The 22404-nt window shown below is 35.8% G+C and overlaps 1 protein-coding gene across 9 annotated transcripts in view; it reads right to left on the bottom strand.

The window, feature by feature from the left end:
• Positions 1 to 22404, bottom strand: part of CNTN1 (contactin 1) — a 402152-nt gene that overhangs the window by 161243 nt on the left and 218505 nt on the right. For all 9 annotated transcript variants that reach the window (XM_032173711.2, XM_032173712.2, XM_032173709.2 and 6 more), the window contains 5 exons: positions 17481 to 17617; positions 15898 to 15930; positions 7520 to 7652; positions 3876 to 4048; positions 1652 to 1747 (listed from right to left, as the gene is read on the bottom strand). In XM_032173711.2, the coding sequence (XP_032029602.1) occupies positions 1652 to 1747; positions 3876 to 4048; positions 7520 to 7652; positions 15898 to 15930; positions 17481 to 17541 (496 nt within the window). In that variant the 5' untranslated portion in view covers positions 17542 to 17617. The remainder of the gene's footprint in view (positions 1 to 1651; positions 1748 to 3875; positions 4049 to 7519; positions 7653 to 15897; positions 15931 to 17480; positions 17618 to 22404) is intronic.

The following is a 22404-nucleotide window of genomic DNA, read 5'->3' as shown; positions in this document are numbered from 1 at the left end:
TCCTCCCCAGGTCCTTTCTTAAAACAGTAACCAGAGTCACTTTTCTATAACTTAAGTCATGTCATGTGTCTCCGCTGCTCAAAGCCCTCCAATGTAAATTGCATTCAAAGTAAAAGCCAAAATATTAATAATTGCTATGGATCATAAGGTCCTCCATAATGCAGCTCTTGTACCTCTCTTATTTCATTTCTTACTACCCTCTGCCTTATTCAGTCTATGACAGCCACCCTGGCTTCCTTGGTCTTCCATAGTCTGACCTCAGCGTCTGCCTGGCATGCTCTTCTCTAGGATACTCATGTTGTTATCTCCTTTACTTCCTTCCGGTGTTTATTCCAACTTTCCTTCTGGTGATGCTCCTCCTAAGTTCAGTCGTCCCCTCAATACTTACTCTCTGCAATTCCTTGCATCATATATATAGCTCCTTATTTAGCAATATCTAACATACCATGTCTTTTAGCCATTTATCTTATTAACTTCTGACTCTCCCAGTGGAAGACCTCTGAAGGCTGGTAGCTTTTCCTGTTTTGCTCCACTGAGGCACGTCTGTGGCATACATTGTTCCTGCTGTATAACAAATACTCCTAAGAGATTTTCTGAGTCAATGAGTGATGCAGTGAAGGCCATCCAGTATTGAATATGGTCAAATGTAGTCACTGGATACTTTTGGTCATTACTTTGTGGGAAACGCTATGAAAATGGTAGGTTTTTAAAATAAATAAACATATATATGTATATATATATATATATATAGTTTCAATAGTTCCTTAAAAAAAACGCTTTTCTCATTGAAAGGGTGTTACAAATTTTGAATTTTATATGTACCTCCATATTTATCAAGCAATCATCACACACATCAGATTGATGTATTCCACACAAAATTCTGTATGGAGTTTTAAAGCCTGTTACGTTTCATTCTCTATGCAGATGTTTAAAGTCAAATTTAAGGCATAATATTAGAACTATAAGAATAGAAACATGATTTTTAAATTGTGAAAATAGGTAGTTATATATTGTTTCAAAGGGATATTTGATAAATACATGAAAATTGGTGAAAGTGTATGAGGAATTCATCTTTTAATTAGCACTTTGGTGGCTTTTGTCCTAGCCATATAAAATTACAGAAAACATTGATTCAAAATTGAATTTCATAACAGATGACACTTAATTTAGCCCCATTTATAAAGTAGATGATTATTCTTGCTGATTGGTATTCCTAAGGAGATTAATAATTTATTATGTCTTTATCCCTTCTAGTGTTTAGTTACATACAGTTCACAGTATTTCATAGACACTAACTTGTTAAGAAAATGATTGATTATACATCCTTTCTTGGTACTGTTCTATTTCAGGAATATTTTCTAGAAAATCTAACAGAACTTCCCTGTGGAATAGGAACTTTAATGACGACATAATACAATACATATATGTTTATAAACTGAAATGATTAGAGATCCTTGGGACTAGAGCCAGGTGACTGAGCTGAGAAAGGAAGCGTCCATAACAATTAGTGACACATTACAAGGTATGCAAATATTCAGTCTCATTTAATTAATAATGAGCCATGATTATTAATAATGTAGCATTATTACTAAGAAAATGGAAACTTGTCCATTTTGTTTCATAGATGCTAATAGAGAGGAATTAAGTTTACCTGGAAAATGGTACGGAGGGTCACAGAGAAGCACCATTCCTTTCCCTTCTTTTACTCTGACCTCAGGACGTTCCTCAGGTGGGAAAGGATCAAGATCTAATTTCAAAAGAAAAAAAGAGAAACATTCACTGTCTGGTCAATAGAAAGAGAGACATTCATCAATTTTACCTTTCAGCGAATAACTCATTCATGAGATACAGCACTTCTCAGTGGTTTGGTGAAGCCTAGTAAAGTTAGCTCCTCGTTCTTACATTGCTGAGATTGGTATACACTATTAAAAAGTTCTGTTATGAGCTCAAAGTCTATGGATATTGGGAGCAGCCTGCATAAGAATTCTGACAACCCTGAAAAATCACAAATATCCTAAAGACTTTTGTTTCAGACTTAGGGAGAATCTCAGTCAGGGTATCTGGAAATACAGTGAAATCAGACAAACCCAGGGACCTACCAGAGAAAGTAAGTAAGAAGGAATGACTCAGAGGAATGGACTCATTTGAAGGGTATTTCTCTTCCTGAGGGATGGCTTGGATATTGGGAAGGAATAAGGGTGAAAGGCAGGACCCTCGTTAGGGAACGTGAAAGTGACCAATCTCTTGCTCCTTCTCAAATTCTGGGTTTGCTTCAGTTCTAATTTTCTTTACTCTTTTCTATGTATTTGGAACTTACATTTCACTTGATTCCTTGATATTCTTCCAGTTCTTCATTTATTTTACTGACACTCATTCTATTTTTTTTCTGCCTCTCTTCCTGTTACTTACCTGTGATCAGCACCCAAATTATAACATTGAATTGTTACTTTTCTCAGTATAAAGTGTATACCTCTGAAAATTCATCTATTCTAAGTGTTACTTTTTTGCAGAGGACTTTTCAAATCTACTTCTCTAGGCCTGGTGTCTTACTTGAATGCCATCCCTATCCTCAATATTACTTGACATTTCAACTTGGATAACTCAATATCACAATAACCTCTGCACGTGAAGCAACCATTTAAATGTTTCCTGCCATCCTTGAAATTGGTTTTTCTTGCTCCCATCACATTATTAACGAGAACAGAATATTTCTACCCTCTGACTAGACATTGCTTGGAAAAAAAATGTACAGTCTTCTTTCCTTTTGTGCAATGCAACCTGTTAATTCTTTCCTTATGGTTAATGTATGTTATTTACATTTCCACTCTCACCACACTAATTTAATCTTACTTCTCTTCCTGTACCTCTCTTATTCCCTCCTGATAAACCCTAACATGAAGGACTTCTTAAAACATTGTTTTCATCCTATAATTCATTTTGCAAAAGATTTAAGTGCTGACTTAAATCACATACTGGAGATCACCTGGTCCAACTCATCTCCCAATGTAAAATTTTCTTTCGAAACAACCTCTAATTTTTAGCTTAGCACAGTTTTTCATTATTAGCCCTAATTAAAAGAAATGTTTCATGTAATTTAAATTTAAAATAAATTAACTAAAATATAATTAAATTTACTCCTACTATGAGAAATTAAATATTAGGGAATACAATATTGTCATATTGGGTTGATCTTTGAAGAGTCACAGCCATTATGTTGCCATATGTGACATTTTCTTCCCCCAAAAGCCAATTTTCACCCCCTTAGGGGTGATAGTGCCCCTTTGATAATACATGGCTTGGTGCTTCCATTGATGCCTTTTTTTTTTTTTTTTTTTTTTTTTTAAGACAGGGTCTTGCTCTGTCACCAGGCTAGAGGGCAGTGGCACCATCTCGGCTCACTGCAACCTCCACCTCCCGGTTTCAAGCAATTCTGCCTCAGCCTCCCGAGTAGCTGGAATTACAGGCACGCGCCACAACGCCCAGCTAATTTTTGTATTTTAAGCAGAGACAGGGTTTCACCATGTTGGCCAGGATGGTCTCGATCTCCTGACCTCATGATCCACCAGCCTCAGCCTCCCAAAGTGCTGGGATTACAGGCATGAGCCACCGCGCCTAGCCTGATGCTAATTTTTAAAGAGTCATTGAAGATCCTCAGACGCTGGCCTCCTTTATTTGACAACATCATCTTTCACTGTTTCAAGTGCATTCATAGTATGCCTTGCGGTGCTTTGTTGTCTCCATTACACAATCAGGGCCCACTCATCTTGTAAGATCCACCTCATCTATGATGCCTTCCTCTCACTATCCTTGATTGTTCTTCTTGCTGAACTCACCTAAACACGCTTGCCCTTTTTTAAAAGTTACAGTTTACTTACATCCAAAGCTCAGGGTTGCTTCAGTGCTTCTGACCATCCCGTAGTTATTGGATGCTAAACAGTAGTAGATTCCAGCATCTTTCTGTTTGTCAGGGTTGTTGATAACAAGGTTTCCTCCTACCATACTGTATCGATCACTTGTGAGATCAACGTCCCCATTATTCATTCTCCATCTATGAGAAAAAGACACAAAGGTCATATCACAGGTCATGAGACCTGGAAACTCTACGGAGCCAACACAGTTCTAAAATAATTTGGGGACGGCTCCATGTGAAATCAGACAATTAAGAATATGATTCAGGTGATATTTCTTTGTACTCCATAATTCTGAGTCTCTAGGACCATAATTTGTAATTCAGCTCAAGTACAGACAAGGAAACGTCAAAGTACATGACGTATTTTGTCTTTTTTTTTGTGAGGTATCTCAAGTGACAAATATTTTGTTGAGTTTTTCTCCATAAATTGATTTCTTGGGATGTAATTGATAGCCATCTATGCACCAGTTAGATTCATACATATGCAGATATACTGTATAAAATATTAAAAGCATTGTTCTACCATAAATAAAATATAAAATATCAATATCTGACTCTAAATTTCAATGAAACAAACTAATTGACATTGGGTTCTGCTCAATAAGTGACATATTCTGACCACTAGAGGTCAGTCACACAATTTGAAAATGATAAAAGTCAGTTGGGTTTTTAAAAATTTATTCCGAGCCACAAACATACAAGTAAAACTGGATTTTCCTCAGCCTAGAGTTAGTGGTCACTTATGTCTTTTCTCATTACTCAAAGATTACTTTTAATAAAGTAAAAAAAGAAGAACAATTCTTTTTCTTCCCAACCACATAATATGATAACAATATAAGACATGCTGCAGATAATCAGAGCATTAACTGATAGGGATAGTGTTATAAATAGACTGGAAACAGGGATCTAACTTTCTGATGTGATGATGAAAAGAATGCATGTAGAAAATAGTTCTCAACTAAGAGAACCAACTGTATAATATTATAATCATTCTTTATCAGGGTTTATCCTTTAAAGTTCCGTGTCCTCAGGAAAGTCATAAGCCTAGATCTGTGGTCAAATCGCTCAAATAGTAGTGGCTTGTGGCCACATCACTCATTCCCTGGCCACTTCTAATTAGAGTAATAATCATGCCCAAAAGTCCTAATGACTTTAGAATATCTGTGGTCAAATCAAAGTTACTGGAACATTATTAGTTACAAATTTTGCAGTATAGGAGATAATTTAAAAGCAAGTATAGAAAACTGTGATTTTGCATTTTTACAACTTACTAAATTACAATCCAACGAATAAAGCCTTCCTCTTCCCCCAGGTGATGGCAATATTGTCCCTGCCTGAACCATCTGGCGTTAAGTTGCTTAGCTCTTGTCAAGACAGTGGGTTTCTTTATTGGGCAGCTCCAATTTTTGTAATTTCTCCCTCATTATATTGGTTCCAAATTTTTGTTTATTATCTTACCTTCCTCCACATGGATCTGATTGTGCTTGTGACATCATATAAGGATTACCTTCTTCTTTCTTTGAAGAAGTTCACTGGTCTAGTTTCAGAAACATAGACTATTGCTACAATCCCTTTTAATACTTTTTTATTGTAATGCTTGTTTCTTTGGGATGGGGCAAGATAATGAAAGCCTCAAGGCTTGTAGGTCAGAAGTAAAGTACCCTGTTGTACCTCTCAGGATGTTGCTATGAATAGCATGTTGTCACAGAACATGCTACAAATATATAACTACTATATGAATGAAAAATTGGATGATTACCAAGGTTAGTATAATTTGTCCTGAAATTATGTACATTTTAAAAACTTTAAATGTTCTTTTCCATCAAACTATTTGCATCATGAGCTGATTTTTTTTCTGTTCTTTCCCCCCACTTTTTTTTTTTTTTTTCCTGTCAAATGCAGACTGTCTTCATAACAAGATTAAACATCTATCTGTCTTCTCCAGTTCTGTCTATTAGTGTATGGATAACCAGGCGAAACTCAAAGTGGGAATTTCAGTGCTGGGTGCAGCCTGAGAGAGGCAGTTGGTGACTTACTGGCAAAGCAAAGCTTTGCTTTTTATTGTGCCTGTGGGGTGGGGGGATGGGGGCAGCAAGGAGAAGCATAGCCTTTTCCTATTTCTAGAACATTATCTGAGAGCAGCCCTTTCTTTTGGTTGCCTCTGTTCCAGCCTAGAGACTGATTTGCTAAGGTCCCTTGTGTGAATGTTTACAACAGAGTGTCACAGAATAAGTGTCACTGAAAGAGCTTTTGGGATTCTATCAATCTATCCAGATAGATGAATAATGAAAAAATTGCATACCTCACTGGAAATCATAAAACCTGTGTTTCAGTCTTGGATCTGTGATTTACTAGTTCTTGAGCAAGCAAATTGACTTATTCAGGATTCAGCTCCTCTCCTGTAAAATTTTCTTGGATTGGATCTCCTCTACAGATCCTATTAGTTCTACTATTCCATGTCAGTGACAAACAGGCTCTCATTATATATGGCTGATGGGTGGAAATAAGTCTAGCCCATCAAATATTTTGAGAACAAATGTGTTATTTATAATTTATAAAATATCTACTTATATCATATTTCCATGCATGAAATGGAAACAATAAAAATAATTTCAATGGGATGGTGATTTTGTATCTAAATTCCTATTTTATCTTAAGAATAATTTTGTAATTATAGCCAAAGGCAGGAAAAAACTGAGTACTGTTACAATCAAATGGGTGGAAGGGGATATTCTCTTTTATAAGAACTTTTTATAATAATAGAAAGTTTCGTATCCAGGAAAAAATATTAAAATTAACTTTGTTGAGTGACAACTTTCAATTAAGTCAGGTGACATTAACACACTAGAGCCCCCAATTTCTCCATCAGTCACTTGTTTTGTCTTCATGGAACCATTGCACAGGTGAAATTTAAATCCACTGGCATTTGGTTGATTTTTGCATCTCATTCTTTGCATCAGATGAGAAACTGTTAGTATACTTTTCTGACCCATCTGAAGCAGGAAAACTCATTGTTGCTTTTTTATAAAGTTGTTTTTGATAGCATACATATGTAACCCAGAAAAATAGTAAGAGGTATGTTTATATAGATTTTCCTATAGGTAGAGACATTTAAGAAATTTGCTGTGTTGGGTGGAATACAGATATGAGACTGTTGAAAAAGATGGTGCTTTCTACAGTTATTTGTGCAAGATCTTTAAATGTACTTAATATGAAAATTTATCCATATCTGTAGGTACGAGTTATCCAGGCCAGTACATAACAAAAACATTTTATCCTCAAATCTGTATATTTAAATTATGCATAATTTTATGTAACCATTCATAGGCCTAAAAACATGATTTCCATTATACAGTTTATAAGTGGATAATGTCAAATGTCAGTAGCATTATCTGTGCAAAAAATAGTAAGAGAATTATTTGCATATATTTAAGAAAATCTGCTCTTTGAGCATTAGACAACTTCTTTAATAGTTTGTATGCCAATATTTTTGTTAATGTCCATGGAATTTACAGAAAGCACTATATTATATCTGTACAAGTTCACAGATGCTGATCTGTGATCATTACTCTGACACTCCACTCTGAAAAGAGAAGCGAGGTACATTACTTGTAAACCGGGAAAGGGCTGGCTCGTGCCCTACAGTTAAGTGAGACTTTTCCTTCCAGTGATTCCTCTGGATAAATGGTATTGATTGGCTGCTCTTCAAAAATTGGTCCAAATCCTTTGTCTTCCTCAGAAACTACAAGAAAAATAAAATTGTTTTACATTGTGCTGCTTTATAAGTCAAAGAAAATTTGAGAACATTGAAAAAACATTACTTGAAAAAAAATCAGAAACAGAATCTCCATTTTAATTCAAAACAAAGATATTTGCCTCCATAATACTGAGCCAATCATCAGGTTCTTCATTTAAAATTATTTTCTGTGCATTCCTGTCATTTCTCCAAATGTACCATGTGTTGCAAAAGTTAACTACTTTCCACTTCCCCAAACAAGCTGTGCTTTCATGCCCCTAAGCCTCTGCATATGCTTTTGGTTTTCCTAGAATCATCATTCTACTTTTCTTGTCCTATCAAAATTTGCGTGATCTTTTGGTGACCTAGCCACAGTTAGTTCCATCAGGAAGCCAAAACCTCTCATCTCTCCTGGCTTTTATTGGTCCTCTTTTGAGTTCCTGTAGCTCCCCATAAAGGTTGTGGTACTTAATACACTTGCTATGATTCTTGGTACAACTTTTTGTTCTGCTAGATTGCAAATGCTTGAGAACAGGTGGCTGTGTCTTTCATCTGTGTACATCATTCTCCTGGGTTGTCTGGAAAACAAAATGAGCCTAATGATTTTTGAACAAGAGTCTGAATGTGAAGGAGAGCTTCTTGATGTTGAGAAAATGAGTCTCTTTTCTGAGCCAGTTTTTGTTGATTTTTTTCTAAACATGTGACTAGCACTGGCACTCAGCACCATCTAGAACAATCAATCAATAAATTACACGGATATTGGATCTGAACAACTGGTTTAAAATTTATCACAAACAGCCGTGTTGAGAAGCAGTTATTCCTGGTGGTCTATTCTCCCTGGAAGGGAAGAGTGACACCTCACAGCAGGATGAGGAGAAAAGAATCATTCACATGCCACCACTGCGGCAGCATTTACAGAGCACAGTGCAAAGCCATATGCCTCAAATGAATTAATAATCATCTGTGTGGCTAGAAAGAATGAATATTCTTACAGGTCACTGGAATGTCTCTGCCCAATCTAAGCCATGATTCACTCCTCCAGTTATTTTTTAAGAGAGAGGTAAAGACAGTGGCACACAAACATTTTATCTTCTCTGACACTAAACTTGAAGATGAGAGTGCTGTTCCAGCTTCCTTTTGAACAAATAGTTTCATTATGTCATTTAAATCTTGTCTCAGTACCATTATCAGTGTGCCTTTGGACAAATTATTTAATCTCTCCAAAGCTGAATATCACTCTTTATAAAATGGGGATAATAAAATCTACCTGATAAGATTATTATCAGAATTATTTTGAGACAATTCATGAAAGATGGCAGTGTACCTGGCTTATAATCAGCAATGAATAAATGCTAATTTTAAAAACATTCTCATGAATTTGCCAATCTCTTCAAAATATAGTTTATGTTTATTATGTATATAAGATATTCGACTAGTCATGAAGCTTCTAAAAAGCAGAAGCCAAGTTTTCACTCTTGTAGCTCTGGTGCTATTAGCACTGTGTTGTTTGGGACACTCAGTACATTTTTGTTGTACGTATAGATGGTTACCAAAATCCTCAAGTTAATTCCGCCCGCCCCGCCCCCACCGCTGGTATGAAGAATTAATTTATTTAATTAATAAGTTAACCCAAAATGTTTCAAAGGGAGCTGCCTCATTCTTGGTTGAAATTTGCTGAAACTTTTGTTCAATAGCTTATAGACCTCAGACACATTACATAACCACCATCCTATTTCAGATAGGAAATAGCTGGATCAGAATCAGAAGAATGAGAGGAACTGAGACTTGGCTCCTGCCATGAACTTTTCAAGTTATTGTCTTAGGCAAGCAATTTGTTTTACAGGGCTCGTACATTCAGAAAAGAAAGGAACATGAGTATATGTCCTAAGGACTCCATGTGCCTACCACAATTATTATGAAGATTACAAATATGAGGGAGTCACAGAGATGCTCTCTGCTAATAATTTTGAAAGTTGTGTTCTAGTTTGTCTCTAGTTCCATAACCTTCTTGAGGTTGTAAAAGCCATAAATGAATATAATGTTTTCTGCTTCACTTCTAATACTTTTACTGACGATGCCTGATATTTTCTGGCTATTCAGGCTGTAACAGCACAGCAGGGAAAAAATGAGAAATGAATCCTGAATCCTGATTACTGAAGACTTTCATTTTTTTATCGAAGGTCTGGATTTTCTGATTTCTGAAAGAAATGACCTTGTGCTTATCTCTGATAAAAATCATATGCTATTTTTCTTCTCAGTTTGACAATTTCATAAGCTATTCCTTGAGTCTCTCCCAATTGCACAGGTTTTCTGACTGGAGCAATTTAATAACACCTGCCAATTTGAAGATCTTGTTGTTTCTTCTCAATGCATATAAAAATGCTTAAAAACACAAATAGAGAAATCAATATATCTAGATTCTCCTCTTGAAGGTAAGATAATTTCTATTCCCACTATAATCCTTGATAAATAATGACTTTAGTGTGAATTATTTTAAAACAATTTATTTTAAGTCTAAGTTCATAAATACTTAGAAAACTAAAAATAAATATTGCTTAGGGGAGTGTAAAGTTCATAAAGATCTTCTAAGTACTTTGATACTTATGCGACAAGCCTGGTGATGACGTAAATGTTATTACCAATGGAGAAGGCTACACATGTAAGGAGATTTAAGGAGAAATGAATGTGCGTTGCAAGTATGCATACACTTTAAACATAAGGCCGCTAATCTGCACTGGACTGGATCTTGAGTTTCCACTTCTTACAACAGTGCTAGCTTAGAAATTTCAGATGGTCATGTTGGGAGCAACAATTTGATACACCATAGGTGTTAGCTGTCCTTGATCTGACTTTGGGTACCTCAATAAGTTTTTAGACACAACACCGAAAGCATGATCTATCAAAGAAAAAAAAAGGATTAAGTTGGATTTTCTTAAAAGATCTGCTCAGTGAAAGACATCGTTAAGAGAATCTCAGGTCTTCAGGGTTAAGAGTTTTCCTTTGAACCTTCTCCGACTTGCATTCTACAAACAGCACATTGGAAAGATTTTTTGGAAACTAAAGATCAGTCTCATTTAATAATGGGGAATATAGTAGTGATTAAATATGACTTCCTAAAATATGAACTCAACTCAAGAGGTACAGGCTTACATTAATAAAGACCAGTTACACAATTGTACTTCCAGGGTAGAAATAGCCCCGGCCTGTCTACTGTCTGCTTCTAAAGTGGCTTCTAGAAGTGTCATTATATGGAGGGTCATTGTCCAGAATTCTAAATTTAATCTATAATTTCATTTGCTTCCTTGAAAGAAGCTTTTTTATCTCTTTGAAGTAAGGTGAGTTATGGTCATTCAGAATTGCTTTGATTATTGAAAGTACTGCTTGGCGCCTTCAAATACAATAAAGACAGATGCACATGAACATATTTCTATGTAAGGATTAGTTAGTAGATTTTCATATTTTAATGAAATGAGTAGTCTTAAATATTTCTTTTGATAATGTATCCTTTCATTTAAGGTATATTATGCTTTTGAGATAAAAGTTGGTCAGCTTTTAGAAAACTGAGAATATGTTTTAAGTAGCTTTTTTATCTTAATAATATGTATTTTTTAAAAAAGAAAAAGGCGCTAGCAAGGAAAATTTTCATTGAAAATTATAGAATGTCACATACTAATAATGATGAGGCTATGCCTATAAGGTTATACTGTGTGTGTATATAGGGTTATTCCTATGTATAAGGAATGAGCAAACCCTCAAAGGGGATATACAGTTTTGGAGTGAATTTTACAGGCCAAACTGGATAATATTGGTGCCTTATGATACTTTTTCTTCTCAGTTATAATGCCTTTCACAAATTATATGTCTATATTTCCCAATACTCCCACTTATATTTGAGCTTTATAGGAACACACAATGCAAGCTTTCAGGGATTAAAATAAGAAGCGAATCTCCAAGAAAATACTGAAATTATTTTTCACATTGAGAGAATACTGCAGTTAAGATATTTCCCTTTGCTCTTTCCTAGAACAAAAAGCAGAATAGGACACACTTCACGTCACATTCATTTTTCTATTAAGGATTTTATTTCATAACTATATGCTTCTTGCTTTTCTAAACTTTTCAAGCCTGAATCACATAATGTATTCTGTTTGATGGTATAGCAATTACTGTATATATTTTATTTTAGGAACATATTTGGGCCCTTGAAAGAAAAACTACTCAAAACAAGCATCTGTATTGCATTGCCAGGTTCAGCATGAACTTCTTGAATATGATCCTCATGTCTCCCTTGCAGGCTGTACCTTAGTTTCCCACCACGCTAGCTCAACTAGGGTGCTCAGATGCAGGGAAAAGAATTTTCAGGGATATTTCAATACAAGGCTCAGCAAAGGATCCAGTAAATAATCCAACATAAGCATTATGTTCTCAGCCTACAGAAAATACTGTCATCTATTGATTTTTTTCTGCAGCCATGGAAACATTTAGATGACAAATTTTGATGCTTTGGAAGCATTATGAGGTTAAAAGGCATAAGAAACAAACCACAGATAGAGATTGTGTTTTTAAAAACTAAAATTATTTTTTAAATACATTCCTTTTTTTTACTAGATAGATTCTTCTTAAAAGGAGCACAAAGTTATAGATGACCTCTCAAGCTAATTGAAGCTTTAACACTTCATTCATATCACTATTTTGATCTGCTTTTAATGCAAATACATTTATTTCCTACCAGATAATGTGATTATCATAAATCTATTACAGACATAAGTACATTTCTTAAATGTGATCAAAAAGATTAAGATAGAAATAAATAATGTATAAATATTTACAGTCATATTTACTAATGTAAATGAGAGGCAAAAGCTAATGTTTTTCATTCTCACTTTCACAATTAATGTAATTAGTCAGTTATATAATCTCAAATGGGATTACTTCACCTATCACTATGTGGAGAGTGTCCACTATAATATTGCTATTCTATTTCTGGAAATTGAAAGTAAAATTATGATTTGTGCTTCAGAGATATTTGTATTCATTTTATATACTTTTTGAGACAAACTCCACTTCCCATTCTATTATATGTCACCTCAATCTGTTAGTTAGTAAACACAATTTTACGTAAGCATGTTGTAAGAAGAGTCCTAGGAAAAATCTATTAGAAAAAGGTGATGGCATCAAAATTTCAAAAGACTAAAATGGAAATTTTTACAACATTTACAGTATTAAGTGATTATTGGGTGGGGAGTGGTGTAAGCTCTCTTGAAACTCTCTAAATGAGATAATATTTAAATTGTCACAAAGCATCCTTCTTCCACATATTACAGCTTCCTATCTCCACTGCCAACCATTTCCTGCAGATGAGAGAAGATGGGCTGAGCCTTTAAATACTCTGGTGTCCCAATATTTTAGGGTCATGGGTAATAGGTAACATTGCAGTACTTTTCCATAACTAAACATACCAAGTAAGGAGTTGGTCTCAAAAACTTGCAGAAATACAGTTATTAGAATAAAGAATATAGTCAGGTTAGCATGAAAGTTAAGTGAACTAAATTCTCCTTGCTTGGCTTTACCTGCCCAAGTGGAGCCTGTCACATCTCTCTAGAGGAACTACTTCCTTGTCCTGTGACCCACCTCTGAAGCATCTAGACTCTGTTTTACAGACCTGGCTGGGCATCTTCTGATACCTACCTCACGTCTTACTACATCCTAATATATAGCATGACTGGGCTGGTGGGCCTACTTCCAGAACTCAGCCTGTTTCAGTCTAACTCTAGTCTATTTTGACTAATGGGGCTATGTGGGACCATAGATCAAAATAGTGACAGGTCACTGACTGCTGTAAAATGTCAATCATATTTAGAGATAGAAATATGTACTGAAAATAATTCTTAGTGACTGATGTGAGTCTAGTTGAAAAAATACACAGGAAGTCTTGGTACAAGTACTGTAAAGATATATGAAATGTTCTATCTGCCCTCCCTACAGCTAAGCAATGAAGGTAGTTGTTTTTTAATATTAGCTTTGGATACTATACAGTCATATCGTAACTCTAAATGTGCAAAGTATAAATTATATATTATTTCATATCCCAATTCTTACAAAATATATATTATACTGCTATTTTATTTCTTAAGATAATTTTTCTCAATGAATTACAAAGGAATTAAAGATACTTATTTTCATTTTAGATTAGCCCGGGTGTAAGTTGGTCCTACAATAGCTGCAGGTTTTTTTTTCTTTCTGAAAGTAAAGTAAATGCAGACCACAAGGGGAAAAAAGCATCTAAAATATTTGCTGTCAAATGATTTAGTTATTAATTAAATATCTAAACATTACAGATTGATTATGTGCAACTTATTCATATGTGCTCTCTTATCTCAATAGAATACAATATTGCTTTCACAAAATCTAAAAAAAATTAAGAAAAATATTCTTAAAGACATGAAGAGTGAAGTTGGTTTCGATGATTTTGTTATAATCTTTTATGTACTTTGTTTTTCAAATTTAAAATGTTTTTGTTTTAATACATATATTTGAACACTAGCTACTAATGTTGCTGTAAAATAATCATTAAAAACTATTATATATGCTGGATGACATATTGGATATCACTTTTTCATTTGTGAGAAAAATCTCAATTTCAGTTCACCTGAGTAATTCAGCAGACATTGTTGGTTGACTAATCAGCTCCTCTTCTGCCCTTTACCTTCAATGACAAAGCTCAGCTTAGTTCAAGGATCAACCCGTCCCTCATATGACTCAGAAGTAAAGGTTGACAGGGAGTGATGCCATTACTCTTGCTAATGATGGGCTTGGTGGTGAATGTGTGACCCAACTCTGGACATGTAGTGCAAGGTTTCTGGGAAAGGTCTCCTTGTTTTTAAAGACAGATAGATGCAAGAAAAAAATAAGCATGCTCTATTTGCCTATAAGACATTGTTACGTCTGTGTGTGATACCTGGAACTGCAGCACTGCTGCCGGCAGGTTAAGTAGGAAGCCTGAGAGCTGACCATTGGACTTACAATGTGTGACATTAGAGACATGAATGAGGCAGTTTTGGTTGAGTGGTCCTGGGAAACACTGATTGCAGCAGATTAAAAGGAGAATATGGGTCAAGGAATTGGAAAAAGCGGCCATAGGCTATTTTTTAAAAATACTTAGTGAGTAAGTCTCACGAGATCTGATGGGTTTATCAGGGGTTTCCGCTTTTGCTTCTTCCCCATTTTTCTCTTGCTGCTGCCATGTAAGAAGTGCCTTCTACAGCCGGGCACGGTGGCTCACGCCTGTAATCCTAGCTCTTTGGGAGGCCAAGGTAGGCGGATCACAAGGTCAGGAAATTGAGACCATCCTGGCTAATACGGTGAAACCCCGTCTCTACTGAAAATACAAAAAATTAGCCGAGCGTCGTGGCGGGCGCCTGTAGTCCCAGCTACTCGGAGAGGCTGAGGCAGGAGAATGGCGAGAACCCGGGAGGCGGAGCTTGCAGTGAGCCGAGATCGCGCCACTGCACTCCAGCCTGGGCGACAGAGCGAGACTGGCACCTACTTGCCAGTCATTATGCTAGAAGTTATCAGTGCAATTCATTTTTTAGTCCTCACAACAATTCTGTGATTTTTACATATTGGAAAGTTGAGACTCATAGAAGTTATATAATTTACACAAGATAATAGGATTATCTGGTGAGTACTGAGCTGAAAATGCAAATTCAGGCTGGTCTTACTCTAGACTCTGTATTTTTTCCAGTATACCGTGCTGACTTTATTTCTGTAATATCTGTTTGGTAGTTGAAGTAGGCTCTAAACTGGAAGGATTATTAAACAATAAATTTTGCAGTATCTGTGGACTTTTAATTGAACTGAATCTTAAGATTCCAAGTTCACTAACTTTAGTTATCTCCCTTGCAACAAAGAAAGAGGCTTTCAAAAATAAGTTCAATGCTTACAAATTTTAAAATATTGCTTCCAAATTTAGTGGCATAGCATTGTTACAAAGCATGCAGGAAAAAATGCCAGCCACATTGAATATTTTCCATTTGCTACAATCCTCTGATAAGATATTTGTTTATGATATATCCACTCATTCAACAAACAGTTTGCTTATAATCTCAGAAAGACCACCTTATAAAATTTCATAGTGATCTAACATTAACCATTTGCCTTAAAGTTTAGAGAGTTAATAGCTTAAAACAGAGATAAAATATGATTCAATAGAGAAAAGATGTTTACAAGATTTACTCTTTGGTCAACTTACCTCCATGACCATATCTTCTATACCATGTAAACTCTAAAAATGAAAGAAAAAACAATTTTGATCCTGAAGCAATTATTTGAATTGTGGTTTCAAACATTACTTAAATAGCTGAGATGCTAGACAATGGAATGAGAGTAGTGGCCCTTTACTATAAAGGTTGAAGTATCTTCACATCTGTGCAGATATTTATTTATTATCTTTACATTGATAGTTGCAGCACCAAAGTTTGCAGTCAATAGAATTCGTATGAATTTTCAGAACTAATAAGACAGTTTTTGTTTTTATTTTATTCACAAAAATAAGACTTCACAATGACTTTACCAATTTTTTCTTTATTATATTTACATTATATATATGTAAATATATTATGCATGCAATTACATATATGTATGTAGGTGTGTGTGCATAATTACCCTGGTTATGAAATATATATTTATCAATGTCATTAAAATCCTTAAGTACTAATGAAATGATCTTTTCTGAGTTTTGGAGTGAGCATAATAAAAATTATTCCCCAAAATAAAATAATATTTTTTATGTTCTTAATAATGATGCCCATCAGATTAATCATTAAAGTGATCAGTGGGGATTTATATACAAAAGGATGAGGGCCATTTATGTCTTGAACAAAACAGTCACTCAACAAGTATCTACTGGGTTAGGACATTAACATGAAAGTATTAGAAAAATTGATTGTTAGAATTCAATTTTTCTAATACTTTCATAATAATGACCTAGCTCAATAAGTACTAGTTGGGTAATGATATCAATTTTTCAGATAAAGATATGATGTGCTTCTCATTGTAGGAAATAGGTCCAAATGCTTCACACTTGCCTTTGAAAGACAGAAATATAGTATTTCTTTGTCCTAAAATGAATTCACTCTCAAAACTGTTTTATTAGTCTTATGTCCCTACACACACTGTAGATTACTTTAATCATTTTTAAAATTATATTGATCAAATTGGTAAAAGAGTTGTAAGATTCAGTAGTGTGTTGCATCTACTTATAACTCTTAAGAAGTGATTATTAATTTTCAGAAATTTTGTGAATCAGTTGTTAAACATGGCCAGTATTAAAAATTGTATTAATTTACAAATGAATAAATTATACTAAGAACAAAGGGAACAAATGCTTAAAACCCATTGCTTTCTCTCTTTTATTTACTATATTTTATATTCTCTTTGCCATTGTGGTTACTTATATCAGGGTGGTGAAAATACTACAGACGGGTGAGCTGCTGCACATCTTTCCACATTAAATGGTCAAGTTGAAACTGGCCATGGTAGGAGAATTTATGTCCCCGTAATAGACAAATGCTACACTCCAGGGATCTCCCCAGAGATCTAGATTTTAAACATTCACCAGCACACTATTACCCAAGACTGACAATGTTTTGGGAAATCTTAATTGAAATTATAAAGGAAATAGGGTCACCCTTAATACATATTTATCTACTTATCTGACCCAGATGTCAAGAGAAAATAAGAATTTTTACTTCATACAACACATTTAATAAAATAAACACAAATATCAATTATGTTGACATAATATATGTAGAATATACAAAGGATATTTCTTACCTGCTAGACAGGTAGTAATAGATATTATCACAAGATGGCTGACCAGCAACCACATTTTCATCTTGTATTCAGTAGAAGTTTGGCTCAATTTTCCAAAAAAGAATTTAGCTTTATGGCAGTTGGATAATTTTAAACACCTGCATCAAGAAAGAAAACAAGAAGAAGGAAAGAAATAGAAGGAAGGAGAGGGGAAGGAAGGGGAGAGGAGGAGAGGAGAAGAAAGAAAGGGAAGGAAATGGGAAATGTTCATCATTTGAGGAGAACATTATTAACGTATGTGATTTTATGCTTTTTGTTTGTAGAATAAGTTTTCATTTATTTAAATATATTTGTAAACACCATGTAATGCAAAGGGTGGAGTCAGTACCAGAAGGCTTCAGCTGCCATCCTAGTATTGACACAATGCAATCACGAGCGTCACTCAATCATGCGTTTAGGTTTCTTTTCCTCTGTAAACATTGAGTATAATAATTCTTTTCTACAAATAGCACAGTTGTAAACATTTTGAAATATCATTCACTTTAATTGAAGGTTACATTTGGTTCAAAGATTCAATTGAAGTTACATTTGTATAAGAGCTTGTAAACTCACAAGACATTACACAAGGGTGATGATGTTAGCATTTTCTGTTAGTGGCTTAAGGAAAATTTTTGCCGGACTTGCTAATTTTAAATGTTAAAATATATTAATTAATGAAATATTCATTCCTCCTCATCCCTTTTACTTCTTTCACTTATTCAGCCACAAAGCAAATAAGTGTTCCTTGCATGTCAACAGGGGGCAATCAAGGTTTTGTGGGGCCAAAATTGTCCATTCGGAGAGCCTTCTTTCAGGACAAGAAGAAAATAAAATTACTAATATAAACGAAACTACAAAACCATGTAGCAGTCTAATTAAAATAACTTGCTTTTAAAAATTTTGCAATAATGTATGACCATGTGATTACACTGCTAAGGTTTCACCCAGGACCCTGGAATAGCCTTATGCAGGTAAGGGCCCTGCAACTTAAGTTTCATCATCTCTGTGGTAAAATCCACCACTGTGACTAAGCATGTAGCTACAAAGACTCAAAAAAGAAAGGCACAGTTTGCTTGCTCTTAAGAAGTTCATAGAAAAAGAGTACACAGATATGTGAACAAGCCAGTGCAATGACATAGTTGTGTGGACCTGTATGCTATTAAACATGAAAAAGTGTTCATCATTTTCACTGAAACCATGGTAAACACAGCACGGTGGGAATGGGCCTTCCTGCGGTAGGCAGGGCATTATACAGGAGTGTTGCATTCTTAGATTTGAGTCATTTGGTGACTTCCTGCCTCAATCACTGCTTACTGGATCACCTTCAGAATGATATGGCCTAGGGCATTAGAGCACTCATCAATAATGACACAATAGGAGTTTCATCTTGAAAAGACATTAAATCATTGTTTTAAAGAATGTATAATAGCATAACTGAAATCTCATGACATAGAATTGAATGAAAACATAAATTAAGATAGATAGAGCATGGGCTGGGCACAGTGGCTCACACCTGTAATCCCAGCCCTTTGGGAGGCTGAAGCAGGTAGATCACCTGAGGTCAGGAGTTCGAGACCAGCCTGACCAACATGGTGAAACCCCCATCTCTACTAAAAATACAAAATTAGCCTGGCTTAGTGGCGCATGCCTGTATCCCAGCTACTCAGGAGGCTGAGGCAGGAGAATCAGTTGAACCCGGGAGGCGGAGGTTGCAGTGAGCCGAGATCGTCACACCACGGCACTCCAGCTTGGGCAACAAGAGCGAAACTCCATCTCAAAAATAAATAAATAAATAAATAAATAAATAAATAAATAAATAAAATAAAAAGAGCGTGAAAAACAATTCTAAAAGGAAAACACATGTTGTAGTGTTAACATATAAATATAGTTGAACATATTTAAAACAGCAACATTAAAATCCTACTGATTGCTTGCATCATACTGTTATGTCAAAGAAAAATATTGGAGTCTATTTATTTTTTAATGGATTTTGAGAACACATATACTCCCTGATTTGCAAGAATCCTAGCATTTGGCAGAGGCTGGACAAGATTTTTACCTGGACCATGGTAATATATAGGCCAGGATAAACATATTTTTCCTTTTTAATATATATGTCTGAAATTTTAAATTTTTATTAATTAATTTATTTTCCTAGGCAGAATTGGGCAGAGAGGAAGATAAATAGTTTAATAGAGGTGAAGAACGAAAAACAATTTTTTTTTTCTTTTGAGATGGAGTGTCTCTCTGTCGCCCAGGCTGGAGCGCAGTGGTGCAATCTCGGCTCACTGCAAGCTCCACCTCCCAGGTTCACGCCATTCTCCTGCCTCAGCCTCCCGAGTAGCTGGGACTATAGGCACCCCCCACCACGCCTAGCTAATTTTTTGTATTTTTAGTGTAGAGACGGGGTTTCACCGTGTTAGGATGGTCTCGATCTCCTGACCTCGTGATCCGCCTGCCTCGGCCTCCCAAAGTGCTGGGATTACAGGTGTGAGCCACCGCACCCGACCAACAATTCTTTTAGAGGACAGGAAAATCAAGTACATGATCTGTGGAAAGATTTTTAGCTTTTTATTTTGATTGTGCATGACATCGTTATCTACATGTAGACCTAAGTGAAAATTTTTGAAATGTGTACACACTGGTTATGCCTATCTAAACTTTGTCACAAAAATGTGAATTTGATCATTTTTTGTCCTGATAGTTTCTAATTTTTCTCATTGAGTTATGCATACAAAATAAGACAAGTTCTTTTAATGAAGAGAAAGTTAGAAAAAGCAAACACATAAAAATGCCAAAGCTTTAATGCCAATCAAGCAATTGACTTTGTAAAGATTAACTTAGACGACATACTATTATTTTTATTTTTATTATTATTACACAAATCCTAATTTGTGTAATCCTAACTCTACTCCAGCCTGGGTGACAGAGTGAAATCCAAATTTGTGTAATAATAAACTTATAATTTGAGAATTCTAAACGTTTCCCAGAAATATTCACATTTAAGAGCAAGAGATGCTACTGCAGTGTTGGTATTGAGGAGCAAAAAAGCAGCACTGACCAGAGAGAAAAAGAAACAGATAAATAAAGGTGAAGAATTAAGAGCAGTTTCTTTGAAAGTTTGCTTCTTATTTTTCATTATAGAGTACATCAGTGATATTTTGGTCTATTTACCCACGAACTGTATAGATAATCTGGAAAAGAAGTGGAATAGGCCTAAAAAAAGATTAGTTGTGTCCACATACAGCAAGAGATCTCAGTAAATTGAAAATAAAATACAGACAACTTTTCTAGGGCTAGAATGTAATTTAACAGTTCCTTCTCAATAATGACCACAGTATATGGGAACATGCGCCAAAATGCATAAATGTGTACAGGGGAAGTTAGCCAGATCTTGCCGAAATTTGCCTCAACTATTCTTGAGCTTGCAACTTTGGGCAAGTTACTCAACCTCTAAGCCTAATTGCCTTCACCTTTTAATATGGAAAGAATATCTAATTCATAGCACTATTGCAAGGTTTGCATAAAGTTGTGCATGCAAAATGTTGACTGAAAGTATTCAGTAACCATTTATTATTCCATTAGGCCATAAGCCAACCAGGGCAGGGGATACATATCTTGTTCATTGTTGTGGCGCTAATGCCTGACACACATAAGTCACTTGATATGGAGTTATTGAATAAATGATGAAATGAATGGACCATGTACATAACTATAATCCAATCCAAAATGAACTTTAATTTCCTAAAATAAGAATAGGTGCTGGTCCAGTGGCTCACACCTGTAATCCCAACAATTTGGGAGGCCGAGGCGGGTGGATCACCAGAGGTCAGGAGTTTGAGATCAGCCTGGCCAACATAATGGAACCCCATCTCTAGTAAAAATACAAAAAAATTAGCTGAGCGTGGTGGCACACACCTGTAATCCCAGCTACTTGGGAGGCTGAGGCAGGAGAATTGCTTGAACCCAGGAGCCGGAGGTTGCAGTGAGTGGAGATCGTGCCACTGTACTCCAGCCTGGGTGACAGAGTGAAACTCTGAGAAAGGAAGAAAGAAAAAAAAGAAAGAATGAAAGAGAGAGGGAGGGAGGAAGGAGGGAGGGAGGGAAGGAAGGAAGGAAGGAAGGAAGGAAGGAAGGAAGGAAGGAAGGAAGGAAGGGAAAGGAAAGGAAAGGAAGGAAGGAAAGGAAGGAAGGAAGGAAAGGAAAGGAAAGGAAGGAAGGAAAGGAAAGGAAAGGAAGGAAGGAAAAAAAGAAGGAGAAGGAAAAAGAAAAGAGGGCCGGGCGGGGTGGCTCACGCCTGTAATCCAGCACTCTGGGAGGCCGAGGCGGGCGGATCAAGAGGTCAGGAGATGGAGACCATCCTGGAAAACACGGTGAAACCCCATCTCCACTAAAAATACAAAAAATTAGCTGGGCATGGTGGCAGTCGCCTGTAGTCCCAGCTACTCGGGAGGCTGAGGCAGGAGAATGGCGCGAACCCGGGAGGCGGAGCTTGCAGTGAGCCGAGATTGCGCCACTGCAATCCAGCCTGGGCGACAGAGCGAGACTCCGTCTCAAAAAGAAGAGAAGAGATGAGAAAGAAAGAAGGAAAGAAAATGTCTCTTGCTGGGGCTTTGATCCTTGTTAGGGATTCCTGTAGTTTATAAATATACTCCAGAAAAGGATATTTAAAGTATCAATATTTAAAAGCATTTTGAAATATGTGGTTTATTGGGCGTTACTGGAAGTCTCTGTTTTCCAGTTCTGAATATGTACACTCTAATCAGAATGAAAAGTTCTTTTCATTATTTTGAGACTCTCTGTGTTATTCCATGCTATCTTTTCCTTCACTTCGAAATGTTTTGTCTTTCAGTAGGACAGTGAGACATCCCCCAGCAGCATGTAATTTATTTTATGATACGGATTT

Source organism: Hylobates moloch, unplaced genomic scaffold, assembly GCF_009828535.3.
Source record: "Hylobates moloch isolate HMO894 unplaced genomic scaffold, HMol_V3 SCAFFOLD_13, whole genome shotgun sequence".
NCBI lineage: Eukaryota > Metazoa > Chordata > Mammalia > Primates > Hylobatidae > Hylobates > Hylobates moloch.
The sequence above is the reverse complement of the archived record's forward strand: the minus strand, read 5'-3'. Positions and strand labels throughout refer to the sequence as shown.